The sequence below is a fragment of the Lichtheimia ornata genome, assembly GCF_029851405.1.
Source record: "Lichtheimia ornata isolate CBS 291.66 chromosome Unknown scaffold00040, whole genome shotgun sequence".
Lineage (NCBI taxonomy): Eukaryota > Fungi > Mucoromycota > Mucoromycetes > Mucorales > Lichtheimiaceae > Lichtheimia > Lichtheimia ornata.
This window is the reverse complement of record NW_026695360.1, coordinates 145006-172210: the sequence shown is the minus strand read 5'-3', so window position 1 is coordinate 172210 and position 27205 is coordinate 145006. Positions and strand designations below refer to the sequence as shown.

The window sequence follows — 27205 nt, the reverse complement described above, 5'->3', positions numbered from 1 at the left end:
CAAATGATAGAACTCTCACGATATCCAACGGCAGCAAGTATGATGTTGACCAATTGTATTTATCTCTTGTTTACCTGCATGGGCATCTCCTTTTATGCAACATGACATATCATTATTATGCACCAACCACCATCCTTTCTCTTTGTGTATATCCTTATTACATTTTGTATTTTATGAGACATGATAAACGGGGGAAAAGAGGATGAAAAATGTACGTTTGCAATGAATGGAAAAAGGATCATGTTGATTTTTTACACCACTTGGTTGCTATGGCGACGCTTGTAAGGGTTTCGAAGCTCACGGACCAAATCCTCAGGCACTGGAGGTTGCTGTTCTCCAAGACCAGTGAATGTAACCTTGTTAACATCCTCAGGTGATGTAGTGAATTTTTCCTCTAAAGGACACGTATCATGATTAGGTTGAGCGTTGTCATTGTAATTGTTGTTATCGATTCTCGTACCTCCGCTTCTATCATCATATTTAACTGAAGGCTTGGGGATCTCGACATCTGTGCCTCTCACAAATCGTGCCCATCGCTTGGTGATACGACCATCCTCCAATGTCTTTTCCACTTGCCGACGTTCAATCCGAGTAGGGACTCTATTTGCACAAACGTCAAAATTCAAACCGATCATCGCATCATCATCATCATTGTTCACTTACTGTGTATCAGGATGCAGTAACATGACGTTCGAATAATGAATTGGCATCTCCTTTCTCATAATACCTTCAGGAGCACCGGGTTGTTGAGGAACATGTTTCTTGGCCTATACTTCAAGTGTCAATCGAATCCATCAATGTCATCTTCTTCATCTTGTTTATCACTTGCCAGCTTCTTTCCTTCTACCAATACGGTGTTCGTTTGTCGGTTTACCGCCTTGATTTCACCAATGGTGTCTTTGTCTTTGCCGGCAATAATAGCAACCTATACAGTCGCATTAGGTGTCATGTCACAAGCGATGCCGAAAAAAAGTCCAACCTTGTCGCCCTTGACAATGTTCCATTGCTTGATGCGATCCTTTGGGTTGACCCACTTTGGAACAGAAATGTGACGAGAGCTGATACCCTGAGCTTTGAAACGGTGCATCGGAAAGGTGGTTGGTTTCTTTGTAGTCGAAGCTGAGAAGAATACAGACACACCCTGCGAAAGAGAATCCGCACAACATTTTTCCTCTCACTACTCGTGACTGCAATTGATCTGACCACATTATACACATCAACACGGCATATACAGTATCATGGATCTCGAATATTATTATCATTGCATTACATCCCATCTCTCTATTATCTTATATCAAGTATTGTTATTTAACCATAGTACAGTATCCAGTAGTAACCTCAATTCATAATAAAGATTCCTCCTCCATACAAGCTCATGCATCACACACAATGATCTCTCTTCCTCCTCACATGTCCATTGTACCACACCGATCATGCATACAAAGAAGATTTTAGGTCACAAATGCTGGGACAATTTCTTTTAATGTCGAAACAATGACGCTAGATAGTAGCTAGGCGACAACGCAACATTTACTCATCGTCAACAACGACGGTCTCCAAACCTATAATAACATCGAGTTAGTCGTCATGGCAACCAATAGATACGCATATACACTGCATAGCAACATCCAAACGATTGATCCTGATATCTCATCTCCTTCTTTGCCATATCAAGAACGTTGTGATTGATGCAAGCAAGTCCATATTGCATGTAGAGATGGAAAGAAAAACTTACCCTTGGCACCGTTGGGGGTGGGGACAAAGGTGACGTAGGAGTAAAGCTTGTGGACAGCATCCTCATCATCGTTACGCTTGCGAGCAATGCGGACACGAATGCGGTGGGGGACATTGCGAACACCACGAGCCCAGAGAGCCTTGTTAAGACCAGTGTCAATACGGACATCGGGGGTACCCATGGCCTTGACGGCAAACTCCTTGACAGCCTTGATAGCGTGGGGAGTGCGCTTCTTGAAGGAGCGACCATGGACCAACTTGTGCAAGTGGATGGTGTACTCGCGAGTGACGACGTCGGCAAGGGTCGAACGCTTCTGGGTGTTCTTGGGGGCCATTGCTAGATACAAAACAAAGATGGATATTTAGAATGGATGCATGGATTGAATGGATGAATGCATTATTTGATAATGGATGGATGGATGGCTATGATATTTTACCTTATAATACGAGGAGAGGAGGAACGTTGAGTTGCTGCCTTGTCTTTCTTACTTATGTGCGGACTTTAATCTTTTTTCAGCTTCCACCCACTCTCATCAATCCCAAGGCACATCGCTTTTCTCTCTCTCTCTCTCCCTTTCACACACGCGTATATACAATGGCATCGCCTTCTTCAATGGTACCAGCTACTTTACTTCATCTTGGTACTTTGTCTCTTACAACTAATCACTTTACACTAGGATGACTTGTCTTCTTTACACGACGAACCCCATTCCAGCAGTGCTGAAGCACCTGACAACCTCTCGAAAAATGATGCTGATAGTCAAGCAACCAACTTGTCTGAAAAACCTACACAAGCCGATACAAAGGTATTGCATATATGATAATACAATCATAAACAAGGTTTGCTCATGTTCTATGTTTCTAGTCATCAAGGCGTGGATCTCGTTTTGGATGGTTACTATGGATGATCTTGTCACTAGGCGCTATTTGGTTCTCATTGATGGTTGTGGATGAAGCATGCAATCGACATTATTGCAATGACTTGATGGATATTGTTTCGGATCATACGCTTATGCTTCAACTCAAACAGCAAGAGGCGAGCTTGTGGATGAATGAACACGTGAATCCTTGGGTGCAGGATAAATATCAACAATGGAACAGCTGGGTGCAGCACCATCGTGATCAACTAAAGACTGCTGTGATCGAATGGGCCGAGCCAAAAGTTTGTCAGCCACCCGTAACTGAAACTACCACAGCCACTGTCACTCAATCGACCACATTACATCGCACTGCCACGGTGGAAAAGACTCTTTATCAAACATCTACTTTGAGGGAAACGGATACTATCACATCTACAGCCCACCATACGGACACAATCACCAACTTTGCCACCGTGACCGATACGAAGACTGTGACCGATACGACCACATCAATCAATTATGCTACAATCCACCACACAACTACTGTCACTGATACGGTTGCTCTTCCAAGCACAATCACTGTTACTGATACTGATACAACTACCATCACCGCTACCGTTACTGAGACTGAGACCTTGAAAGAAACTTTGACTGAGACCATCACCGATACGGTCACTGAACATGCAATCAAAACCATCACCAAGACAATGACCCCAACTGCAGAGCCAACTGATTAGTTTTTATATACAATGCTTGACGCATTATTGTTTTTTCGAGTACCAAATATAATTTTGTATATACCTTTTCTTCATTGCAATCATACATGTTGTTAACAATCTTGCCCTTTCATAAGAGTGTTGATCTCAACCACATATAACCACCCATATGGCATAATAGTATATTCAAGTAGCCCGTTGTATTAGACCAAATAATAGTAACAAGAGTATAGAAAATGAAAAACAATGCCTAGGTTTATCTAATCCAAAGGCACCCAATCTCTGGGATTCTTGAGGACCTCTATCAGATCAGCTTCTTGAGTATTGACTTCTGGTTCGTGCATGTATTCCCATCGAGAAGTGAGCGGCAAGGACATGAGAATGGCTTCAATCCTTGATCCAGGCGTTTGAAGACCGAATTTGGTACCACGATCCCATACCAAGTTGAATTCGACATAGCGACCACGACGCAATTGTTGCCATCGTTTCATTTCGGGGGTGAACTTCATATCCTTACGCTTCTGGACAATGGGGACATAGGCAGTGGAGAAGCGATTACCCATTTCCTTGACAAATCCAAACAACTCTTCGATAGGCTTGTCATCGAGATCGTCGAAAAAGATGCCACCAATACCACGAGCTTCACCACGATGTTTGATGAAAAAGTACTTGTCACACCATTGCTTGAAGGTGCTATAGTACTTTTTGTCATACTTGTCGCAGCCATCCTTGAGCACTTGATGGAAGTGAATAGCATCCTCTTCGAACAAATAGCTTGGTGTCAAATCAGCACCGCCACCGAACCACCACATTTTTGGAGTGCCATCGGGATTTTCAATCTCAAAGTAGCGGTAGTTCATATGCACAGTTGGACAATTGGGATTGTGTGGATGCATCACAAGTGAAATGCCTGCTGCAAAGAAGGGAACAGGACCATCCGCTGAGATTTCTTTGCCACGATCATGTCGCATTTGCTCAACAGCAGCTTTGGGAAGCTGGCCATACACAACCGAGACACCAACACCAGCCTTTTCAAATACATTGCCGTCCTGCAGCACACATGTAATTCCTTCGCCACCTTCAGCACGTTGCCATGTTGTGCGTGAAAATTGCTTGCCGTCAATCGCTTCGATATCTTGCACAATGCGGTTCTGTAAGCCTTTGATGAAAGCTTCCATACGTAAACGCATCGGATCGCTGTCGGTAATTGGTCCTTCCGATCTCTGTAAAATGAATATCCCGCAACACCTTTGTCAGCACAACAAACGTGATTTCTCAAATAGTCATCTCCCCCCTTCCCTTAACTTACCCTTTGTTTGTCATCAGCAACAGCATCACAATGAGCCTATGAATAAACGCTATAAGCTGTCATATCACAACCTTCCATTTTACATAGCATCAACATACCTCATTGTGTCTCCAGAGACCATAAGTTAATGTGGCAGCAGCAGCGACAGTAACATAGCAAGCAGCTCGTCTATGTCTCCAAGCATTGGATGCGGCGGTAGCTGTAGCAAGGGAACGACGTTGGTTTGAAGCACTATCGACATGTTAATAATGAATAATGAATGATACGCGCGCGTGCTGTTGAATACTTACAGGTGTCTTAAAGCAAGGGAAGGTTGTTGCACTAAAGAAGGCAGGTGTTAGGAAAACATTATCGACTCCTTTTGGTAATCGCGATTACTCACATCGAGACAAGGATCTTGATGCACGACCTACCAACATGGTGTGTAGAATGAGAGAGTGTGGGAAGAGAAGTACTGTCAAGTCTCCAAGTCATCTTGTGCACACCCATAAAAATAAGGCCGGAGTGCCAAACCCGACGATAGCTGGCATATGTGATGCATCATCACGCCATACCACTTTAGAAATTGTGGCGAGGTTTTCCATGGATAATCAATCATTGCTTGTAATACGACATCGTTGGGTAATTTTATCCATAGTTGCCCTATGCTTTATACTCCAAAAGAGGGGTGGATGTCGTTGTCCTGGAGAGTATTGTAACCTAGCACATATAACAACGGCTGTTGTATCACCATCACCACCACCTGCTTGTCAATCTTTGCCACATGAAACAAAAGTTCACTTTCAAACACCATAAACAGCTTCTCCGAAGTACGAACAATCACTGACGAAACGTCGTGTTCTCCAAAGAAAAACCGGATGATAAGTTTCCATGTTGGCTTATGTAACCATGCCAACTACCACCCTTCACCACCAATATGAATCCTCCCAATAGTAAGATACCCCATCATCACATAGTAGGATCCCTGTTTTATCTCGATAATAAACATTTGGGCTGGCATTTCTAGTGCTTTGAGAAGCATGAATTTCCCAGGTGTGGCTTTTATCTCTTTCTACTCTACTCTTCTTCTACATGCAGCCATTCAACAAGTACTATCCTCCTGATTGGACGCCCGATAAGGTATGATGCGATAGCATGTCAAGGTAGATGGCTTGCAAGTGTACTCATGTTGTTCATGAATAGGGTTCTGTCAACAAGCATGTGGGGAAGCACCCTTTGGGCGATCGTGCACGAAAGCTGGATCAAGGCATCTTGGTTGTCAGGTGAGAGAGACTCTTTTGTGAAGGGAGGATTGGATGAATAATCTCGTTTGCCCCTTTCTCTGTTGCCCATACGGGAACACACGTTTGCAAAAGATTTGAACTACCCTTCAACATATGGTGTACTGGATGCGAGAATCACATTGGCAGAGGTATTGATCGTTGGCTGGGTCTATAATTGGATTGTGCATTAACATGGATTCACATCAGGTGTTCGATACAATGCCGAGAAGAAAAAGATTGACAACTACTACAGCACACCCATCCTGCAATTTCGCATGAAATGTCATCTATGCAGCAACTGGATCGAGATCCACACTGATCCAAAGGTATGTTCATATAAGACAGCGGATCATCATTGAAAGTTAACAACCATGGATTAGAATACCGATTACAAAGTTGTTAGTGGTGCTCGCAAAAAGGTGGAGGAATGGGAACCAGAGGATTCGGAAGTAATCAAGTTGAAAGGTAAAGATTACATCCACCGTTTCTTGGGAAATGAGGCTCATCATGTGATATATGGTTGCTATGCAGATGAGGAAACCAAGGAACGACTCGAATCAGATGCAATGTTTCGCCTTGAACATGGTGTCATGGATCAGCAAGTGGAGAAAGAGAGCGTGCCGGTGTTGACCCAGCTACAACAACTTCAAAATTCAAGTTGGAGTGATCCGTATAGCCGTTCGCAGCAACTACGACGCAAGTTTAGAGAGCAAAAGAAGAAGGACAAAGCACTCGAGGAAGAAGCTGATCGGATACGTGATAAGCACTCTTTGCACATTCCATTATTGCCCGAGACAGTGGATGACGTGGTACGAGCCAAAATGATACAATATTCAGGTGAGAAGCATGGTTGAGAATGAAGAAGCAAGCGTATGCAGATCACTTATATAGCCTACTTTAGACCCATCTCTTGTTGAAAAGCGCAAACTGGAAAAGACAGCCTCCACCTTATTCCCAACAAAAAGGAAAAGCAAAAGCGATCCCAATAAGAGCGTGGCACAAGAACTCGGCTTGCGTGCAATGACCCATACCAGGCTCAAGCTCGACCCCTTTTTGCAACAATCGAAATCCACCCTGCCACAACACAAGGAAAAAGAAGACATTGCGATCGTTAAGCCAAGCAAAAAAAGGAGGTTGCCATCACAACATCAACAACGAGGTGGGTACAGAGACAACAACAATGACAGCAGCAGCAGCAGCATCCGTAGTGGTGGTGATGGTGATGGTGGTGGCGATATACCCTGTGCTCAGCAGCCAAATGACAAAGTGCAACAACCATTAGTGTCGTATGGTAGTTCTGATTCTGATGAGCCTGATGAATAAATGGCACACTATATATTGTTATACCGAATGAGATGATGTATTTACAAGATCAGTATGATTATATATATGTGTGTGAAGGATGGCAAGCGGATAAATGGTAAGTGTATGGGAAGATCAAGTCATGTGCAATATGGGATGTCCTTTAAATGGAAGGGTGGATCTCATCCATAATGGGATATGGGCTTTCAGGGTTGATGATTGCATTCTCGACTGTCAACAAGAGCTGTGTGGAGGATGACGATTTGCTAGCCATGCTATAGATCTTGACTTCAACAAAGAGTGGGAATTGTTGGAAAAAGTCTTCCATATCTTCGGTGACCAAGGGTTGACCATCTTCGAGTTGATGATATGTATAGACGTGCCCCGTTCTTACTTTGACTAATAACCGTGACATGCCTGTCATAGCTGTGGGTCGAGATTTAAGTTTGTTGAAGATATCTTCGGCCAAAAGCTCTGGATTATCTTGAAGGATAGGCAAATGATCATACGCAAACGCATCGGACGGATGATGGTAAATCTTATTTTCCAGCCATTCTTCGAATAATCGAGAAACATGCGATGCCACCTTGCTTGTATTACCGAGTGTGGGCAGCTGTTACAAACGAAAAAAGAAAAAGAATTTTCTCTCGGTCAGCTATCAAGGAGTCAATCTATCGTTTTTTTCCCGTTGTCATACCGATATGAAACGATTGCCGCCATCCATAAAGTAGGTATTCTGGTAACGAGATATTTGAGCGTTGTTTTGATCGGTCATTTCTTCTTCAAAGCTGCTGTATTCTTCGTAAATCATCGAGGTTGTGGGTGATGACATGTCGTCAGTTGCCTCGGCAACGGTGCTAAACGTTGCACCTGAAGATGTTTGTGTTTGGTTGTCGTCTTCCTCATATCGCAAAGGAACGGCTGATGGGACACCTGCTGTGTGAGGTTTTTCGTTTGTATCGACTACACAGCGTATGAATGTTAGCATGTTGTCGAATATCTTACGAGATAATGAAAGGCACACATACGTAAATGGCTTGTAGTGGTAAACATGTGGAAGGATAATGGGAATAAGAAAAGGAAAGAAAAAGCACACAATGACCCCACACACAATAGAAATTTATGGATAGCAAGCAACCCCGGTTCCCAATGAGATCCCCCTTTCTGCAATGGGAATTAGTAGGCCGACAAAGAGGTGGTAACCACAACTCGCTTTGACCGGGAGTTGCCGATCAAGTTATTGAAAACAGATCGGCTGAGTAGGGGTTTTCTTTACAATTCCGCGGTTAGAAAGGTTTTGATTGGGGTCGTGTGCACCAGCTTTCTGGACTAAATAGCACGTAAGCTTGACAGGGAGAGTTTTTCTTCCTTCCCGCTTTTGCCCTTTACCTTTCATATTGCAAGAGGGAAAATTTAGCCTTCATAGTACGTTGGATGGCTTTTTATCTTCTACCATCCAGAGTCTCCAAGTAGCTTTACATTATGCAATCATCTCATATTGGAAAAAAAGAAAATGATAATAATAGCGTCTTTGATACCCTTGCCAAATGCATACCCAGCGAAACAAGTACACGCCTTCATCACTTGACATCATCACTCTCTCATTCAACACGTTGTATGTAATACGCATGTCATCTTTTATATGCACATGTAAGCCCAATGCTATGATAAGAAGGATGGTTAGGATGCATTCCGCGGAAATGATCCGGCACATGAATTGGGTGTAAAGATGAGCCTGGATGATTGTGTTCAGTATGACAAATGAAATAAACGAGCTGGTAACCAAAGATGCACAACCACGTGTTGACCTTGATGGTATGTAAGAAAACACTGAGCCCATACTCAGGTTTGCTTCAGGGCACTTTTTGACAGGATCCACCATGTGGGGTGAAAAAACAATGACATAATCCAAAACAGCTTCCTCCCCATAATCGTGTTTGCACCAGCTACCCATTAATGCAACCAACAGGCACGATAGTTGAGGTCCATCGTATGATATTTGTTCAACAGATAAGCCCCGTACCTGTCCTTGCGAAAGATTTCATGACATGGCTTAACGCAATATCCATTATTGTATCGCGCCAAATGACATTGTGTAATAGCAATATACTGATTGTTTCCACATCCATCAATGTCATTTACATACTCAAGTCCCTTGCATACCCTTATTTGCATTCCAAGGAAATCGTTGGATTGTGTAACCTGATGGGATCTAGTACGTCGGGTCATGTTTTGTTTTATTTGCAAAGAGAATCTAATGCTTCTTCTCGAGGACAAACTTGTAGGCGATGGCACCAGCAACAAGCAAAGCAGGGATGACGACACGGAGGAAGCTATTATCGAAAAGTGTGTGTGAGTGTGTGAGAGAACTTGTATGGAGAGAGCTTTTTATCGTGTGTATAACTTACGATCCAGACTTGGGTTGCTCAGGAAGCTCACCGGCGCGGATGACGTTGAATTTGTGGTTATCCTTCTTGGACTATGGGAATCAAAGACGTTTTAATAATGTAAAAGTGAAAGATGACATCCATCATCAAACCACTTACAGCTTCATCCAATTCACCAATGAGGTACTTTTCGAGGATCTCACGAGCTTCATCAGAGTGACCGATATCTTCAAAGGACTCAGTTGCATCCTTGCCTACCAGAAAAGTCCCAAATACCATGAGTCATCTCATATCCTTATCACCTTGTAAGACTTGGATCATTACCTGCTTCATCAAGCAAAACTTCCTCGCCTATTTACATTCAAAAGGAACACGTAGGATGGGAATGTGAGTGCAAGGTACCAATACGTGTGCATTATCGTGTCCCTTTCTTTGCTGTTTTCTTTACTTACCACCGGGATGCTATAATGACATGATAGTTTGTGAGCTTTCATACCTTCTAATAAGATACGACGTTGAAGACAAATGAACAAGCTTTACCTCTTGGACGAATTCAGTGACATTGTAGACCTTGTTGTGAACAACGAGCCAAAGGTCGTTCTTGGTGGAGTGCTTTGCAACTTCTTCAGAAGAGTAAACGGAAGCCATTTTGAGAGTGGGGAGTGAAGTAATGAGGCAAAAGAAGAAAAGAAACTATGCGCTGAGGGAGAGGCTGTTTGGGGTCGTCGAGTATACACAGATTTTCACGCACATGTGTAACCTACTGCAGGTGAAAAAAAGTGGATGGATGGGGATAAAAGCCATTGGATGAAGTTCTTACCCGCTCACCCGGCCCGAGTGCCGACGGGGCAGATGACCGAAAGCAAGCTTGAACCGCGCTGTTAACAACACCTCTTCAATCCATATTCCCTTCAGCCTCGTTGTAACCACATGGTCAACCTACACAGTGGTAAGGTAAATGCATCATGAAGCTACTGGTCAATTGTTATTATCAATCCTAAAGCATCGTCCCAATCAAAGAACGCCTCGTTTCGAACGTACCCCCACAGCATGCCATCTTGTGGCTTCTTGGACATCACGAAATTGATACGCATGATACATCATAATGGAAAGGTTCCCACGTCGCCCATATCTTCCGAGCCACTCACTCGAAACATTGTGCTCACTGAGGACGTATTGTTATCGGCGGAACAAGTGAATGCTTAGGACAAGCCCATCGTACGCTAATGATCCTACTAATAAAGTGACATCTCAATTGATTCCAAGATACATGAACGATGTTCGATTTGGCCAGGTCATATCACAAATTGCACTTGCATATTGAGAGAGAAAATCGTAAACGCATCCACTAGCTGGTAGAGGTAAAAGACATACAAGGAAAGGGGTAGCATAAAAGTAGATAGTGTGGTTCTTCAAATTCTTGTTGCTATGATAAAGTTGAGTTGTAATGTGCTTGCTGTGAGGAAGAGAATAAGAGGGACATTGTAATTAACGTATGACAAAGCTTCTTGGAAGACACCACCGGCTATTTTGGTCGAAGAAGGGAGCAAGATCGGCGGGTATGACCATACTATGAAGAAGGTTTGCATTAATGATTAGCCTTGTGTTGCGCAAATCAACCTTACTTGACCACAGTGATTGCTACATTGACGTGAGGAAAGGATGTGAGCATTGACGGCTAGTGGGTGTGGAGGGAAACCTTACCATTGGCCCCCTGTAAGGTCAATGGGCTTCACAGTATTTGGCGGTGTCATTTTTCCGCAATTGGATAAGGAGCTAGCTTGGGATGCAGTGGTAGCTGCTTATATACCTTTTGAAGATGAAAGCTAAAGGATCCTGTAAGGATAGGATTAGATGGATCAGAACGCTACAAACATAATCAATCATGCAACGATGACTCCTCAATCCTTTTTTGTTACATTGGCGGTATTCCAAGGATTCTGGCGCGATGATCAATATCGAATTGCCACAATGAAGTTCCTTTAAACAATGAATGCCACCCATCTCCTACGTGTCAAATTGCCCTTAACATCGTTTACCACCCCATTGACCAACCTATGCACTGCGTCAATAATGCGTTGACAAGCTAAAAGGGGATGACTTGAAAAGAGTAAACGAGATGCTGCAGTTGTTGTACATAGCGATGCTGCATGCAAGTGCTCCACGATTTGCCATGTGATATGCTATGTATCAATCTTCAGCTCTCTCCTTTCCTTTACGGTAAAGATCTTACTTCAAATAATAAGGGGGGGCATGGTTAGATATCTATTGCCCCACCCCTACCCCATCGAGCTGGTCCCATCTAATCTCTGATCGCTGATGATGATGGATCCTATTCGACAAGAAAGTTTATTGCGCATGGTTTTATCTTCAGCTCTGGTGGCTATTCGAAGCACTTTTTGTTTGTTTATGATGGATGCCCCCCATAAAATGCAAAGCCTCTTTCCCCACATTTGTTTAGAGCTCATGACATAATAAATGTGCTACGCATCGTGGATGTGTAATGTAACATACATTTGGTTCTTGAGAAGGCACCTATGCCCATAGATACAATACATAGCAGGCTGCAGCTGAGACATTGCTCCATCACCTCCACATGCAACACGCATTCCCAACCCTTCGCCATACGCACACACGCACACACGCACAAACGTGAAGTGAAACGATCAACAACTTTGTGGATTGTTATTATATACATTGTAGCTTTCTATTCTGCGCCAATTGGACTACAAGTAAGACCCGTGAAAGTATCCGTGAGCGCACGCTCGTAAGCATACTTGGCTGCATATCCACCGGCTCTTGCTCGCTTGTTGTTGTGTAGATACTCAGTTGCCCTGTTGTATCATATAAGTCACTCAATTCCCAATTCCTTCAATGACAAACTTACGGATCATCATAATCATCACGAATATCAAATCCAGTCGTATACTCGTATTGTAAATCAAATGGATCAAAGTCTGCTGCTTCCTGCATCTTCGTATCAACATCGGCATCCATAGACGCAGTAATCCATGCCGGCATCGCCATACGCGCTGGGGAATTACTTTCCGATTGCTGTCGTAAAGCAGATGACCTCTTCAATGTGATTGATTGACGTGTTGCAAGTACGGATTGTGCGGATTTATTCGTTGTAGCCTAAAAGAAGCCATGTCAATAAATAACCCATCCATATATGCTCTCATGTAGCATGCCACTTACAAGTTCCTTAATAATATCAGCCTTTTCTTGTTCCTTTTGCCGTCGTTCCTCTTCCAGTAGCTGCAGATACTCTTCACGTTTTTGTTCCCGCTGTTGTCTTTCAAATTCGTCCTGGTAGTTCTGAAAGCGCTGTTCATTGGCCTATCATTGATGTATATCAGTATATTATGTTTCCTTTCATGCCATAGCGTACCATTCGAGCTTCATTGGCTGCAATGCTGTCTTTGTTCTCAAGTTCATATGCGCTGATCCTCGCTTCAGTTTCCGCCACATCCACCTCGTTCATCAAATTAAAGGCTATACGGAAAAAGGGGTTGTTAGGAAACCCGCAAATCCTGGTATGTATCCACGCGTATGCTACTTACTGATATCCTCGACTTCCTCCAAGTAATCATTATACAAGCGTAATGAAGGGAAATCTTCGGGCCGTTTGTTGAAGCTATTATATACACATGAATCAGCTTATCCATGACACAATGTAGTACCCACTTACACTTTGCTCACTCGTTTTCGTATCCGTACTTCCTTCTCTACTGCAAGATCCTCAAAGATTTGGGACATGAATTGATTCTTACGCAGGATTTGCTGGCATATTGGACAAGGTGCTGGTCCAGCACTGAAGAGACGATCGATACACGACTCGCACCTAACAGCAACTTGGGTTAAACAACATACTACCTCATTACAAGATCAACCTACATTTTGTGGAAGCATGGCGAGACAAGGAGCTTTAGATTCGGTGTGAGGTACTTGTCACTCTTGCACACTGGACATTGAGCATCTTCCTCCTACATGCAGAACGTTAGCTGTCGCCATTCACACTATATAAACTCCTTATTCATGTACGTGCCTGATACGATACAACCGAAGATCCAGACTTTCCAATTTGTAGAGTTTGGTTTCGCAATGTGGACGTGCGATTCATTGTGCATAAAAAAAGAGAAAGAGAGGGGTATTGATTGACAAGCGACTGCGGCACGTGGAATTGATTTAAATCACCACGCAGAGGTCTACTTGTTGTGGACGACATATGGGGTGTATATCTAGCATACGAACGAGGATGTTTTAACCAATACAATGCGACAAAAGGGATGATAGCATCTCGTATGACGATGTAAATGATTCCCTTTCACTCCTGAAAACAACCAAGTGATCCACATCTTGCACATGTGGGTTGATAGTACGATACCCTTCTGAATACTATGTAAAACTCAATTTTATTGAATGGAAAGTCGAAGAATAGCACATGGTAGTGTGGATGTCCATCAAATAAACATGACAAAGAAACTGCATTGCAAGAATAAGATGGGGGGTAAATTGTGTAGAGGAACGATTGCGCCATTGTATTCTTGATTGCTGCCCTTGTGATCACCCTTTACCCATGATTGGAAAATAGTTGCTGCATGATTTGACTTGAGTATTGCAATTCATCCATGGCTGTATCTTTTGTCAACGCCATCCTATCCATCATCATCCTCAACCGTATCCATGCGATATGACCCATCGTTTCTGCTGGCAACGATGCCCCAGGCAACCAAAGCAACATTCCCGGATATCCTGTCACTGAACTTGATTGCATCCACCCATCCATAACCATTGTAAGTCCAATATTGCTGTTGATCTCTTTCTTGGCTGGTTTCTTTGCAGCTTGACCATGTGAAGATCGCTTGTATTGAGGTGTACTTGATAGCTGATGCGGCATCATCCACAGGGACCCGTTTGTATTAAAGCAAATTGCTACACGTAAATAAAGCTGCTTCTGTACAATGGCTAGTTGCTGTTCACGTAGAAAAGGCTGCAAGGCATGTTGCTGCAAGTAACGTTTGGTTGTTGTAAAAGTGAGCAAGAGAACGTGTGTTGTAGTAAAGTGACAAGGTTGTGAAGGCTGTTTGAGGTAATGGAGTAACGACCTTGCCAATAGCAGCTGCTGGAATGAATGCTGTTACGATTGGTTGTGGTCGACGATTGTACAAGAGAAGGTGTGGTGTCAAGAAACGCGGGTGTTGTAGTGGGATACACACGCTCATGGGCTTGCCATTTAGTCAAAGACAATCAGATCAAGACAATCGTAGGCTTGGCATGATGGGTTGAAGCAGGACAATCGTTTGCAGGTGGTAGTTGTACTTGAATGGGTCAACAGTTGAGAATGGGAGGAAGAGACATGAGGCTGGGAGTGGAAGAGCTGGAAACCAAATGGATCTTTCTCAAATTAAATGATACTTCTTTGTTTGACCGTTGTTCAATCAAATCCACTCGGGTCAAGGACGCTGAAGGATGGAGATGATGGGCTGGAGCTGAATAATCGTTTACATCCATTGTTTTGGGCTACAAAGGCGAATGGGAGGAATGGGCTATCAAGTGGCAGTTTACAAATAACTATTCAAATTGATCATTCTGCAATTGGATGATACTTCTGTGTTTGAGCGTTATTCAGTCAAATCACCTTGGATCAAGAAAGTTGAAGGATGGAAGTGATGGGCTGAAGCAGGACAATCGTTCGTATGTATTGGATTGGGCAACAAAGGTGAATGGGTGGAAGAGGCTATTAGCTGCCAATGATGATCTCTTACTAATAGTATAAAGTATCATTTGCATTGCCCCTTCCAATCATGCAAAACAGCCGGGTTACACAAACACGCCCTCTGCATCTTTGGCTTTATCAGGGCCTAGCTATTTGGCATTGAACAAAGACCACTTGTCATATATAGTCATGCACACAACATAAAGACGCCCATATCTCAAGATTTCACAATCAAACGTGGGGTTTTGAATAGAGCAATGGGCTCGACTTGGCCAACAGCACCTTGTGTGGAAGTTTCACGTTCAATGTCGCAACTAGCCCAAAAAAATATTTTTTGGTCGTCGTCGTCGAAGAGGTCGACCCCCAGATCCAGTTTGGCTGGTGGCGACATTGCGAAATCTGGGATTGGCCACGATGAGCGTAAAACTTTCACACAAGGTGCTGTTGGCCAAGCCGAGCCCATTGCTCTATTCAAAACCCCACGTTTCATTGTAAAGTTTGGAGATACAGGCACCTTTATGTTTGTAAGCGTGATGCTATACGAAGAGTGGTCTTTGTTCATTGTCAAGTAGGTGGACCCTGGAGAGCCAAAGATGCAGAAGGCCCTCTTTGTGTAGCTGAGCTAAAAAGTCCGGACCTCAGGGACGATGCATGACAGGTACGCAAACGTCATTTCAGATCATACATTGCTAGCTAACAGCCACTTTTATCCAATCATCAATGTTGCGAGATCCGCTGCATGGGAACGATGCTCCTGCTCTAGACATTCATTTCCATGATTAAAGTAGGTTGATCCGAGCTGATTTGGTTGAGTTACGCTCACACAAGATTACATCAGTTGAGCTACATCGAGCGTGCTTTATGTCCAGAGTGATGTAATCTCTCTTTGACCGTAGCTCAGTCAAATCAGCTCGGATCAACTTACTTTAATCATGGAAATGAATGTCTAGAGCAGGGGCATCGTTCCCATGCAGTGGATCTCGCAACAATGATGATTGGATAAAAGTGGCCGTTAGCTAGCAATACATGCCTGTTCCTAGATGATCCATAAAGTAATTATACATTGACCCTTTCATTCATGCAAACGTAGCTGTGTTACACAACACGACCCTCTGCATCTTTTGCTCTGCCAGGGTCCACCTACTTGACAATGAACAAAGACCACTCTTCATATAGCATCACGCTTACAAACATAAAGGTGCCTGTATCTCCGAACTTTACAATGAAACGTGGGGTTTTTATTAGAGCAATGGGCTCGGCTTGGCCAACAGCACCTTGTGTGAAAGTTTCACGTTCAATCTCGCAACTAGCCCAAAAAATATTTTTTTGGTCGTCGTCGTCGAAGAGGCCGACCCCCCAGATCCAGTTTGGCTGGTAGCGACATTGCGAAATCTGGGATTGGCCACAATCAACGTGAAACTTTCACACAAGGTGCAGTTGGCCAAGCCGAGCCCATTGCTCTAATAAAAACCCCACGTTTCATTGTAAAGTTTGGAGATACAGGCGCCTCTATGTTTTACATATGCTGTAAGCGTGATGCTATATGAAAAGAGGTTGTTGTTCATTGTCAATCACTTCACCATATTAGAGACGAAAATGCAGATTGGGCCTGTGTGTGTGTAACAAAGCTGAGAGGGCAGGACATCCTATTGGTGAAGAGTGCATGATGCTCCTTCTCTTGCCTACCTATTGTGAGATCCGCCTATGGTGGTAACCCATATGGAATGGTCCGTTCTCATATAAGGTTGTATAAAATAGGGTTAGCTGATAATCGTCATGGGTAGGCATAGCATTATATTCATGAGCTCGTGATGCATTGTACTAAAGCTACTCGTTTTTAAACATAATGGATTCAGCTTACATCGAACCATCAAGCTTCTGTAACAAGCACTATTGTTAGGTACCATCCCTCTGAAGCTATTATCTTAGTAAGATACAAGCGTTTATTAAACATGAGTGTTATTCCTTGAGAATCGTTACTGCCTCTATCGTTGAGGATCTTGATGGATTTCATGTCTTCATTCATAATACAAACTTGTTGATACTACCACCACTAATTGATATGCAACTCTTCAGCCCACGCTTAGTGATGAACTTCAAAGGATGATTTATCCAATACCAGATTCAATAAATACTCTAGGTAACTTAATCTATTTAGGAACTTGGCAGCGAGCTCTAAGTGTTGTATTCAGATTCTGCTTCAATGCGACCTGCCGCTGGAAACCTTGTTGTACAATAGTCTCGCGAATACCATCAATCTTGCTGCTACGATTATCACCTGATTGAGGCTTTGTCCGTCCATCGGTAATAGCCAAAAGGTGCCGTCTTTCCTTGCGTGTTAATCCTTGCTCACGTGCCAATCTCTCAGCATCCTCAATTGCCTTGGTTTTATCCAAAACTTGCTCCGTCTAGTGATTGGTGATCATGGTGTTTAGTGGACAAGTATTATTCCTCATGAACCTCTGAGAACAACTTACATTATTCCTCCGTAATCGTTGCTTGAAGAATTTGAGGTCGTGCCTGTGACCTAAACGATGTCCGCTTTGAAGAACAAGCTCGTTACTCGATGAAACCGTAGTATGGGCCGCCTCTTGTAGAGGTTCGAAATCATAAAAGTGCAAAAGCTCCGCAGGATCCTCACTATCATCGTATGCCATTTTGCAATGGCCCTTGTCCATCTTGGGGTGTATAGAAATATACGAGTATATTAGCATCCGAATGAATTCCCGTAATCCATATGCATTGGTTACTGACCATGTGTGCCCGCACCGCCTGTGGATTCTTGTATTCCTTCCCACGTCCGTTGCAATAGAGACATGTGTAATCGTGCTCAATCTTGTCCGCCAGATAAAGAATCAATCCTCGTTGATCCACAAGATACTCGCAATCAGGTAAAAAGAATCCATGAACTCGACACATGTGCTCGATATTGTCATCCAAATCTTTGCTTGGGAATAAACAAAAGATACATAGTCCTGCTGGATCCTTGCATCCCGTTGCCATGTTGTGCTCATCCTCCAAATCGGATTGATCCGAGATATCCGAGATATCTGAAAACAAGGGGCCCACTTGAACAGGTTTTCTTTGTGGATGCATTCCCATAATCTCTTGCTTGACTTCCATTTCTCGATGCTTCTTCGATTGCATATGGTTGTAATAGCCATTCTCAGACGTATAGGTCTTACTGCATAAATAAAGATAATGACATTAGTTAAATCATCAAAGCTCATAGTGACATTACACAAACGATCCACATACCGGCATGTTGAACACTCGTAGCTTAAACCTTGGCGTTCTTCTTCTTCACGGTGAAGTGCTTGTTGTGCTGTATACAAGTGTTCGTTGTTAATATAGCTTAAAAAAGTGTCGATCTGATAGTGGGTTCAATGGATGATAGACACTCACCAAGTACTTTTTGTGCAAACTGTTCAGCGTCAACAGGAGGCAAGTCTGCAATCTTGCGTTTCAAATTGTACTTGTGCCAACTAATCGTGCTGTTTAGTCGAAAGAGAAGTAGGCAGACGATCGCTGATGCTATTTACTCGGTACGGCAATGGCTTCTTTGACGCTCGCTTGTTGGAAAGACCACACGGCAAGCAATGCAAGTAAAAGCACCGGAACGAGCGAGTCGTAGCTGTGGATGCATATCGAATGCAGTGGATGCTGACATGTTTTCGAGGCTGATTGAGAATCAAGAGACGATGCTTGTAGAGACACCACGCTGAGTCACATCCATCTCCAGGTTTAAGCTGAGTTCCTTGACAACAAGATTGGCTAAATCAGGACCAACAACAATGCGTCAAATGTGTCACCAGGTGCATTGTGCGATGGAGCGCATGGTAAGATTGGCGCCATTACATGTCATCAAGCATTGACAACCTTCTTAACATGTCATTACAAGATTACATCATAGGCCGAAACGATAGAATAATCTTCCGCGTGTCATTAGCAAGCATTACGCCCTGACTTATATCATTATTAAAGTTCTCAAGTCATGATATTTCATGATCTCGATCCCTCAATTGAACAGCATGATGGTTTCAAGGACATTTGAGTATAGATATATGTACACCATTGTTTAATTGTATGATTCAATGAATAAAGCTCTACATATGAGATGCATCGACTTTTACCGCCTTTGTTGAATGAGATCATCAAGCTCATCAATGAGATCGTGTTCCCTTGTGGGATTCAGTAAAGCACAAATTACGCATCATCCGCCCGAGGCATGATACACGGTGTCGGTGGATATGACAACTACCAATGGATTATATAACATTATAGAGAAGATGGCATGAAACAGGCACCAATCCCGGTGCCTTCTGCTTCTACGAGGAACAGCTGCAATGCATCCAACTCACCGAAAAGTTCCGAAGGCAACAAATCCAAGAGGATCCCATATAGGAAAATTACACAAGACAACGACCTCGGATCTTTTTGAACGCTGCAGTTCAAGGAGCCGCCATCAAAGAAGAAGAAGCAACAAAAAAGTAGCCGATACACAAGACAGCGGGAAGTGCAAACAGGTTTCGGGCATTATGCCCAGTATGAGAATCTCAATCGATCATCCCTCTCTCTCTCTTCCTTTATTATCATCACTCTACTTTCTTTACCTTCCTTCCTTTTGGATGACCAAAATTGCGCAAGTATTATGAGCAGCTCGGTTGAACCTATGGATCAGGACGAAACTGTGCAGCAGCTACCTAATGAATCACGTCGTGGATCTCGCAGCGGCAAACCCAAGTTATTTCAATGCACGGGTTATGGTGATTGTCGCATGGTGTTTACTCGAAGCGAGCATCTTGCTCGTCATATGAGGTATATACATAGATATAAAGAGGCAAATGAAATGCTGCATTTTGATCCTTACGATGATGCATAATGTTGCAGAAAGCACACGGGTGAGAAACCATTCAAGTGCATTGTACCTGGTTGCGAGCGCATGTTTAGTCGCTTTGACAACATGATGCAGCATACTCAAACACATAATAAGGGGAAAGCTTCGAGAAGATCCAAGCAGTCGGTTGGCAAAGGCGGCAAAGGACAGCAACGCCGATCAAGTGATCAATCTTCTTACGTTGACAGTAGCATGCCTTCACCTCCACCATCACGACGTAGCTCCATACAAAAGGATTTATACGCTGCAGGCAGAAATAGATTTTCGGACGACGAGGATGACGATGACTTTGAAGATGGAGATAGCGATGCAAGTTATCAGCCACCAAGTAAGCGTCATAATCCAAAAGAGCAGAGAGACATGATGGCGGAATTGCGACGATTGAGCCAAGAACAAGCATATCATCATTACTATCAACATCCACCACCTCCACCATGGTGGTCGAGTAACACAACAGCTCCACCATCACCAACCGCTGTATCGACTTCTTCAGCCGATTCAATCGGCTCATATCATCAAAGACGTCGTTCTTCGAACCGTGTCACTCCTTCAGTTCATTTTCATCCTTATCCATCTAATCGGTATCATCCCAACTATAATTACAACAATCAGCTTCCTCGTCGTCATAGCGAGGACTTTATGACAGGACGTATGATCCTTCCTAGTATAGCCAGCTATTTGGTAAAGAATCCAGATGAGCCACCAGAGAACTACCTATTGCATCATGAAAAATCAGCCTCACCCCCTAGCTCGCCTAAAAAAGTTACACGTCGTTTATCCGTACAAGATTTATGCAATCCTATTGAATCACTTGAACCTAGCAACATGCCATTGCCAAAACCGGAAGAGCAAAGCGTTGATCTAACAGAGGATGAATTTCAAGCATTACAAGGTCTCGGACGCTTCAGACTTGTTGCCTTGAGCGATTCGAAACAATAAAATAGAAACATTTATTATTGTGCATCCACAAGGTGCTACTGCATTCTACATGTTGTCATGATGTGTTTATTGTATGCGATCATTTCATACTACTTTTACACCTCACACGTCTTCAACATCATGCACCATTACTTCATCTTTCTACAAGGAGGGGTGCTCCATACCCCTTGATCAATGTCATCAATCGTGGTGTTTTTTGCAGCACATTACAACATTGACTCGCTGGTAGTATCAAGCATTAGGTTGTGTTGTGCATCTATGTAGGTGGTGTTGGTGGTGCCTAATTCCTAATGGAGGATGGAAAGCATGCAATAAAAGATGGTCGTTGTTGTCGTAGTCATGTAAGAGCGATTTATTTGAGATAAGCATTCGATGGGATATGCAATCCTACATGATATGAACGAGGACCAGCCCTCTTTGTCGTGTTTACGATATTAGGATTCTTGCCATTACCATCCTAGTCAACGAGATCAAAACTACTTGCATGACTACAGTTCTCATGGATACCTTACTTTCATCCCGACTTGGCTTAAATTGCCTCCACCGTTGTAACTCCGGGTTATTGTTTGTCTCACGAAAACACGCTACATTCACCATCGTCTTTGTCCATTTCCACCCCATCATTGACACACTGATGGCGACCAGGATCGTCACTTGCCCTCAGGGTTAATCGGTTCTCACTTTCTGCTATTGCTGTACACCTTTTTTTCTCTCTCTCCCTATCTCTCCCCCCACCTCTGTATCTTTCTTTCCCATTTTGAATAGTGTAGTGAACGTAGCAACCAATAGCTTTATACAAGTTACATTTTGATGCAACAATATCACAAGATGCATGAAGAATATCCGGTGGTGGCCTTTTTGGATATCAAAGCGGCGTATGATTCAGTGGACAGATCCGTGATTTGGGGTGCTCTTGCCAATCATCTCGAACCAGCTTTATTGGATCTTCTTAAAAACATGTTTGACGAGGTGCTGGTCACCGTCATCATGCAGAACTACGAGTCAAGAACTATCAGACCTCGGCGTGGCATGTTGCAAGGATCCATCTTGAATCCCATCTTGTATGCGGTATCCATTGATGACCTTCCTCGTCGTATTCGCAATGGCTTTCAACAAGCACCTACGTTGACCAACACACTAACAGTGTCGACACCATCAACATCCACTGTTAGCGAAGCTGCACTCCAAGATCAAGACCGTGTCTCTCTCCGCAATCGTTCTCGACGCACATACCTTCGGGCAACTATTCATCTCCTATTGTATGCTGATGATGTTGCATTAGTTGGCTCATCCGAAGAAATTCGCTTGTTGCTGGCAATGACCGAATTGCATTCTGATCACTTTGGCTATCGTTGGAGTCCTCCCAAATGTGCCATCCTCAATGCTCGTCCTGGTGTGCGATATAAGCTTTACGGCCAAATATTGCCATCAGTTGACTTCTTCAAGTACCTTGGGATCCCATTCAACAACAAAGGCATCGATGTCGATCGTATGCTTCAAGCAGCTGCAACAAAAGGTGTTAGTGTCATGCTACTCCTGCACTCACTTGGTGCACACACAAGTACGCGTTTGGCCTTGGTGTTGCCCTTCAGTTGTATCGCACATTCATCCGCCCTATCTTTGAATATGGGTTAGCTATCATCCACATCACCGCCACCAATATCAAGCTTCTGGAACGTGCACAAGATCGCTGTATACGACTTGCCACCAATGTCACCGATCCACAAGCCCACACACCAACTGTCACTGCCAAAGCCATGGCCGACTTACCTACAATGAAACTTCGAGCTCGCATTCTTGAGTTCAAGTTTGTACTTCGTGCCCATGAGCTACCGCCTTCCACATTGCTTGCCTCCATTGTCGATACATTGCTTCGGGTTAACCACCCATTCAATTGTTGGGAAAACCTGAAAAGGATAGACCTTTGGCGCGACTAACGCTCTTTGACCATCCAGCTCCAGTACCACTTATACAGCATTCCCTGTTTTATACTTCTACTACTCACTTCGAATGAACATGCCATATTGTTATATCGAATGATTAACTTGTGTTATGAAACACGCTATATCACCTGCATGAATGGGCGTGAAGGAGGAAACATTGGAGATTGATGGGATGCGAAAAAAAAGAAATGGGAGGGAGGAGGAAGAAATCACGTGATTCTCACGTGGAGAAAAAGCAAAAATAATAAAAGGGTCGTTATTTTGAGCGACAACAGCAGGACTCGAACCTGCGCGGGCATAGCCCATGAGATTTCGAGTCTCACGCCTTAACCGCTCGGCCATGTTGTCTTCTACTCGCAGCTTAGACAATAAATGCATGTTGAATACAGGCCTTCCGTTTTTGGAATTTCCAAATACGGCAGGCGGATATTAACCTGGTAAAAGCTGCCTCCGTTGTTAGTGCATGACAACATGGCCGAGCGGTTAAGGCGTGAGACTCGAAATCTCATGGGCTATGCCCGCGCAGGTTCGAGTCCTGCTGTTGTCGCTCAAAATAACGACCCTTTTATTATTTTTGCTTTTTCTCCACGTGAGAATCACGTGATTTCTTCCTCCTCCCTCCCATTTCTTTTTTTTCGCATCCCATCAATCTCCAATGTTTCCTCCTTCACGCCCATTCATGCAGGTGATATAATCATCCTCCAACATTTCATGAAAAAGACATATTGATTGAACCATGTTTGTGATTTACAATGTAAGCGGCCATCTATTCTTCTCAACCAAGCTGACAACCTTGACATGATGTTGAAAACACTTCATCCAATCATACTACGCTTTCGACCTCGTAACCGCACTATTAAAAGAGAAGGAGGATGATACCATTACAAGTTAGTAATATGCTCAAAGAAAGAAATACAACATACTTGCCTTCATCTAATTTGCTTAGGACAGTCTTCGACTTTTTGTATTCTTTTGAATAATATTCCAAGATCTTGGCAAACTACATGGAGCCCGAATAATGTAAGAAGAGGAAGATGCAACAAGTAAACATGCTTACCAGCGCTTCTGTGTTTGGATGTGTACTCGAAAAGGCGCGTTCAAGGACATATAGATCCACTGCTTTATCCTCAGGCATCACCGATACATAGCTCAAACCAAAATCAATCAATACCTGGTACCAATGAATCAGCATGACGTTTCAATCTTGCATGATAGTGTATACGTACCAAGGATTCAGTTGCTTCACGAATCATTAGATTAGAGGTTGTGAGATCACCATGGATGACATCTTGAGCATGCATTTTCCCCAAGGATACGCCGATTTTTTGTGCTAATTGGTCTAACATCCCTCACCATCGTCAATGATCGCATACACGCCATTCAAAACACGGATATCAAGTACCTTGATCAACGTCAGCATAGTCAGATGCCTGGCTGACAAGCAAGCGTTGCTTTACAGTGATACCAAGCACCCGTTCCATATAGATTGTAGAGGCCTGCAGGTCGACAAAGTATATCGCTGGTGTATCCATGCCACTCTTTTTGCATTTGTAAAGGCATCGTGCTTCTTGAACAACGCGTTTTGCTGTCAGCTGCTGATCGAGATCGGGGTGTCGGTATGTCTTTGGGAATCGCTCCTTGGCAATGCAGCCATTGGGTGCCGTGAGGAAGTTTGCCAACAAAAAGACGCGCTAACAACATTTGCATAAGACGACATGCGACGATTCAAAGGTAGGATAGTGGTACTGTACAGCTTCAGCGCCCTGTTTCATCAAGTGTCTTTCTTGCATGGTGATTGCTTGAACGGAAGAGAGAAAAAGACGTCGGTGCGGTAAACCAATTTGTTGTATACCCAACATGATCATATCAGATGAATCTATATAGTCCATTCTTCCATGGAAAGTTTTCTCATACTCTTGTATACTTATAAACAACAATATTTATGCTTCATAATGGAAGGCTGTTATTGTCATCCCAATATTTACCCTTGTGTACCTTGTTATCGATGTAAGGTGCCAATGACTTCAAGCTTTTTTCCCCCTTTAAGAACGAGCACTCACATAACATCTTATTTCGCTCATTTCGAGCACAACATGTGATTTGTGATAGCAGGTTGTTCTCTTTGTTTGATGATGGGGATTACTCACCTGGTCTAATTCCGTTTACAGCAGTGGCCGATTTATGCATGTTGTTGAGGCAGCATTCAATCACACCAAGTCTCTTTCTTGTTGGTGAGCCACAAATTACTAGTGAACGCGTCCTAGCAATCTATGAGGCTGTTACCATTCCCAGCACTCTTTCATCATTATGAGAGCAGAAATCCACAGAAACCACCATGCTGCTGTCATCCACTACTAATATCGAACTTCCACCAACCCCTTTTTTCTATCATATCACTCATTTGAGTGTTGGCACCTTCATGGCCCAAGTGAATGTGAGTACCCCATAGTGGATACATGGTCACTTGTTGTGATAATCTTTATCGTTTCATTGTTATCCTCCTTTCATTGTCGTTGTTGTCATTGTGATGTTGGCCCTTTAATAAGGTAAAAATAGTCATCTTCCTTAAGCATGATACTCATCAAACGCATGTCGCATTCCTTTTGACATAGCTGCACCTGCAAACTTGAGTTAGGATACACAGCCCATTACAACCTACATGGCGGTGATATAACAACAGCTTCCTTTCACAGTCGACTCGTTAAAGAAAACCTTGTTGTGTTGTGTTGCAACCTCCTTTACCGTCAACGCAGACGCATAGTGTCGTATATAGTATTAGAATCAAGACAATGATAACACCAACATAAACACACATTCAATTTCGATTTATTATTAGGCTAAAGCTATCATTGTTCCACCTGTCTATAGGTTGATCCATTAGTTTTTCAGGCACCAGAATCGTTCTTGGTGCAGACACCGTGAAGTGACTAGGGGTGCTAATTGACGTTAATGCCAACGGTAACCGTCACCTTGGGAAAGCGGGCAAATTGTTCTTTCTGGTGTCACATTGATTGTGTAGCTTCCCTGTCAAAAAAGTGTTGACATAATACAGATCTACAATTGCCTAGCAGCAGACGCCTTATTTTTCAATTATATGGACATATACACGCATGAAACTCCAAATTGGCAAACACGGGGTTTGCTTGCTATTTATTAGGCTCATTTTTCAACAAGCAGTAGCATTGCAATACCAACACCATTGTAAATCTCATAGGCATCAACACAATTGTATTCGTAATAGAACAATCTATCTTTGGCAGTACCCATATTTCCATCATTCTTTTGTTTCACTTAGTAAGAGCGCGCCTACACATTTCGGCGTTCATAAAATTCAGCATTATCCTTCGCCCAATGCTGTGCAACACGGGCACATGGTCCGGTATTAGCAACGGATAGACGCACCGATATTAATGAGATAGCAACGGTCACTTTAATTGAATGTAAACACCATCTAATGGATACTACAAGTGCATATATGGATAGCGATTACTCCTTCTTTAAGGTGGACTTGGTGGAGAGAGCAGCGGATACACGGCGATAAGAGTCAATGAGGATCACCAGAGGGATAATAAAGTAGGGGAAATAGAATCCACTGATCGTCAAACGTTCATCGAATGTCAAAGAAGAGCTTCCAAAGAACAATTCAGCAAGGCAAGGGATAACCGTGGTTGCGACATGAGTGCCATAAACTAGATAACCGGGGATTGTCAATTACACTGCTCCATATCAATTTCCATATCGTATTTACCTAACAAAGGAAGGCGAACGAATTGTGCATCTAAATAAAAGATGGTGAGGACCTGTAACTTTGCTTGATTACTTCCATGGTTGCATACCTTTCCATAGACCGTAGAGAGCGATGAAAAAGAAGGGCAATTGCAAGAGGATTTCACAATAAAGGAAGCTGTCAAACCAAGGGAGTAGGACCGGGGATGCAACAAGAGGGTCTTTGTAGGTATCGGCATAGCCAGTAACAACGTCCTTTAAAACTTGAGGAACAAGGTGTTGAGGATAGAAAGGTTGCATGTCGACGAGGACTGTAACAGGAACGTGCATAGCAAAGTAGCCGAAAAAGACCATATCCAAGGGTCTGGAGAGCAACGACTTTGGTGCCTGGTTGACCATTGCTGAATAGTA

At 43.3% G+C, this 27205-nt stretch overlaps 13 protein-coding genes and 2 non-coding genes across 15 annotated transcripts; 5 read left to right on the top strand and 10 right to left on the bottom strand.

Moving 5' to 3' along the window:
* Window positions 1–251: 251 nt before the first annotated feature.
* O0I10_007945 (ribosomal protein L24) lies at window positions 252–1087 on the bottom strand (the record flags this gene model as incomplete). The annotated part of the gene is made up of 5 exons (XM_058487953.1): window positions 252–394; window positions 461–600; window positions 664–767; window positions 830–925; window positions 980–1087. 5 exons carry the CDS (start codon window positions 1085–1087, stop codon window positions 252–254), a joined length of 591 nt encoding a protein of 196 aa, XP_058341291.1.
* A 443-nt stretch (window positions 1088–1530) lies between these two features.
* O0I10_007944 (uncharacterized protein) lies at window positions 1531–2069 on the bottom strand (the record flags this gene model as incomplete). Its single annotated transcript, XM_058487952.1, has 2 exons — window positions 1531–1562; window positions 1736–2069. The coding sequence occupies 2 exons, from the start codon at window positions 2067–2069 to the stop codon at window positions 1531–1533; spliced, it is 366 nt and encodes a 121-aa protein (XP_058341290.1).
* A 260-nt stretch (window positions 2070–2329) lies between these two features.
* Window positions 2330–3331, top strand: O0I10_007943 (uncharacterized protein; the record flags this gene model as incomplete). The annotated part of the gene is made up of 3 exons (XM_058487951.1): window positions 2330–2350; window positions 2412–2540; window positions 2600–3331. The coding sequence occupies 3 exons, from the start codon at window positions 2330–2332 to the stop codon at window positions 3329–3331; spliced, it is 882 nt and encodes a 293-aa protein (XP_058341289.1).
* A 239-nt stretch (window positions 3332–3570) lies between these two features.
* On the bottom strand, window positions 3571–5038 carry O0I10_007942 (uncharacterized protein; the record flags this gene model as incomplete). The annotated part of the gene is made up of 5 exons (XM_058487950.1): window positions 3571–4533; window positions 4620–4655; window positions 4718–4850; window positions 4910–4940; window positions 5002–5038. 5 exons carry the CDS (start codon window positions 5036–5038, stop codon window positions 3571–3573), a joined length of 1200 nt encoding a protein of 399 aa, XP_058341288.1.
* Window positions 5039–5690: 652 nt separating this feature from the next.
* On the top strand, window positions 5691–7204 carry O0I10_007941 (uncharacterized protein; the record flags this gene model as incomplete). Its single annotated transcript, XM_058487949.1, has 7 exons — window positions 5691–5738; window positions 5802–5881; window positions 5975–6030; window positions 6089–6207; window positions 6262–6346; window positions 6413–6718; window positions 6783–7204. 7 exons carry the CDS (start codon window positions 5691–5693, stop codon window positions 7202–7204), a joined length of 1116 nt encoding a protein of 371 aa, XP_058341287.1.
* Window positions 7205–7346: 142 nt separating this feature from the next.
* O0I10_007940 (uncharacterized protein) lies at window positions 7347–8236 on the bottom strand (the record flags this gene model as incomplete). Its single annotated transcript, XM_058487948.1, has 3 exons — window positions 7347–7796; window positions 7881–8146; window positions 8212–8236. The coding sequence occupies 3 exons, from the start codon at window positions 8234–8236 to the stop codon at window positions 7347–7349; spliced, it is 741 nt and encodes a 246-aa protein (XP_058341286.1).
* Window positions 8237–9437: 1201 nt separating this feature from the next.
* O0I10_007939 (uncharacterized protein) lies at window positions 9438–10218 on the bottom strand (the record flags this gene model as incomplete). Its single annotated transcript, XM_058487947.1, has 6 exons — window positions 9438–9516; window positions 9592–9662; window positions 9730–9824; window positions 9895–9921; window positions 10023–10032; window positions 10111–10218. The coding sequence occupies 6 exons, from the start codon at window positions 10216–10218 to the stop codon at window positions 9438–9440; spliced, it is 390 nt and encodes a 129-aa protein (XP_058341285.1).
* Window positions 10219–12277: 2059 nt separating this feature from the next.
* Window positions 12278–13693, bottom strand: O0I10_007938 (CDK-activating kinase assembly factor MAT1; the record flags this gene model as incomplete). The annotated part of the gene is made up of 8 exons (XM_058487946.1): window positions 12278–12404; window positions 12458–12705; window positions 12769–12909; window positions 12962–13065; window positions 13134–13207; window positions 13262–13414; window positions 13468–13556; window positions 13619–13693. 8 exons carry the CDS (start codon window positions 13691–13693, stop codon window positions 12278–12280), a joined length of 1011 nt encoding a protein of 336 aa, XP_058341284.1.
* Window positions 13694–17439: 3746 nt separating this feature from the next.
* Window positions 17440–18959, bottom strand: O0I10_007937 (uncharacterized protein; the record flags this gene model as incomplete). Its single annotated transcript, XM_058487945.1, has 6 exons — window positions 17440–17697; window positions 17767–17967; window positions 18044–18473; window positions 18548–18614; window positions 18695–18774; window positions 18832–18959. 6 exons carry the CDS (start codon window positions 18957–18959, stop codon window positions 17440–17442), a joined length of 1164 nt encoding a protein of 387 aa, XP_058341283.1.
* A 981-nt stretch (window positions 18960–19940) lies between these two features.
* On the top strand, window positions 19941–21125 carry O0I10_007936 (uncharacterized protein; the record flags this gene model as incomplete). Its single annotated transcript, XM_058487944.1, has 2 exons — window positions 19941–20107; window positions 20180–21125. 2 exons carry the CDS (start codon window positions 19941–19943, stop codon window positions 21123–21125), a joined length of 1113 nt encoding a protein of 370 aa, XP_058341282.1.
* An 810-nt stretch (window positions 21126–21935) lies between these two features.
* O0I10_007935 (uncharacterized protein) lies at window positions 21936–23062 on the top strand (the record flags this gene model as incomplete). Its single annotated transcript, XM_058487943.1, has 2 exons — window positions 21936–22686; window positions 22761–23062. The coding sequence occupies 2 exons, from the start codon at window positions 21936–21938 to the stop codon at window positions 23060–23062; spliced, it is 1053 nt and encodes a 350-aa protein (XP_058341281.1).
* A 272-nt stretch (window positions 23063–23334) lies between these two features.
* O0I10_007934 lies at window positions 23335–23416 on the bottom strand. Its single transcript has one exon. It is a non-coding gene; the product is annotated as a tRNA-Ser (tRNA).
* Window positions 23417–23533: 117 nt separating this feature from the next.
* O0I10_007933 lies at window positions 23534–23615 on the top strand. Its single transcript has one exon. It is a non-coding gene; the product is annotated as a tRNA-Ser (tRNA).
* Window positions 23616–23883: 268 nt separating this feature from the next.
* On the bottom strand, window positions 23884–24858 carry O0I10_007932 (Kae1-associated kinase Bud32; the record flags this gene model as incomplete). The annotated part of the gene is made up of 6 exons (XM_058487942.1): window positions 23884–23921; window positions 23996–24068; window positions 24126–24239; window positions 24295–24407; window positions 24471–24759; window positions 24820–24858. 6 exons carry the CDS (start codon window positions 24856–24858, stop codon window positions 23884–23886), a joined length of 666 nt encoding a protein of 221 aa, XP_058341280.1.
* A 1696-nt stretch (window positions 24859–26554) lies between these two features.
* O0I10_007931 (uncharacterized protein) lies at window positions 26555–27193 on the bottom strand (the record flags this gene model as incomplete). The annotated part of the gene is made up of 3 exons (XM_058487941.1): window positions 26555–26757; window positions 26817–26846; window positions 26905–27193. The coding sequence occupies 3 exons, from the start codon at window positions 27191–27193 to the stop codon at window positions 26555–26557; spliced, it is 522 nt and encodes a 173-aa protein (XP_058341279.1).
* Between the last annotated feature and the right edge of the window lie 12 nt (window positions 27194–27205).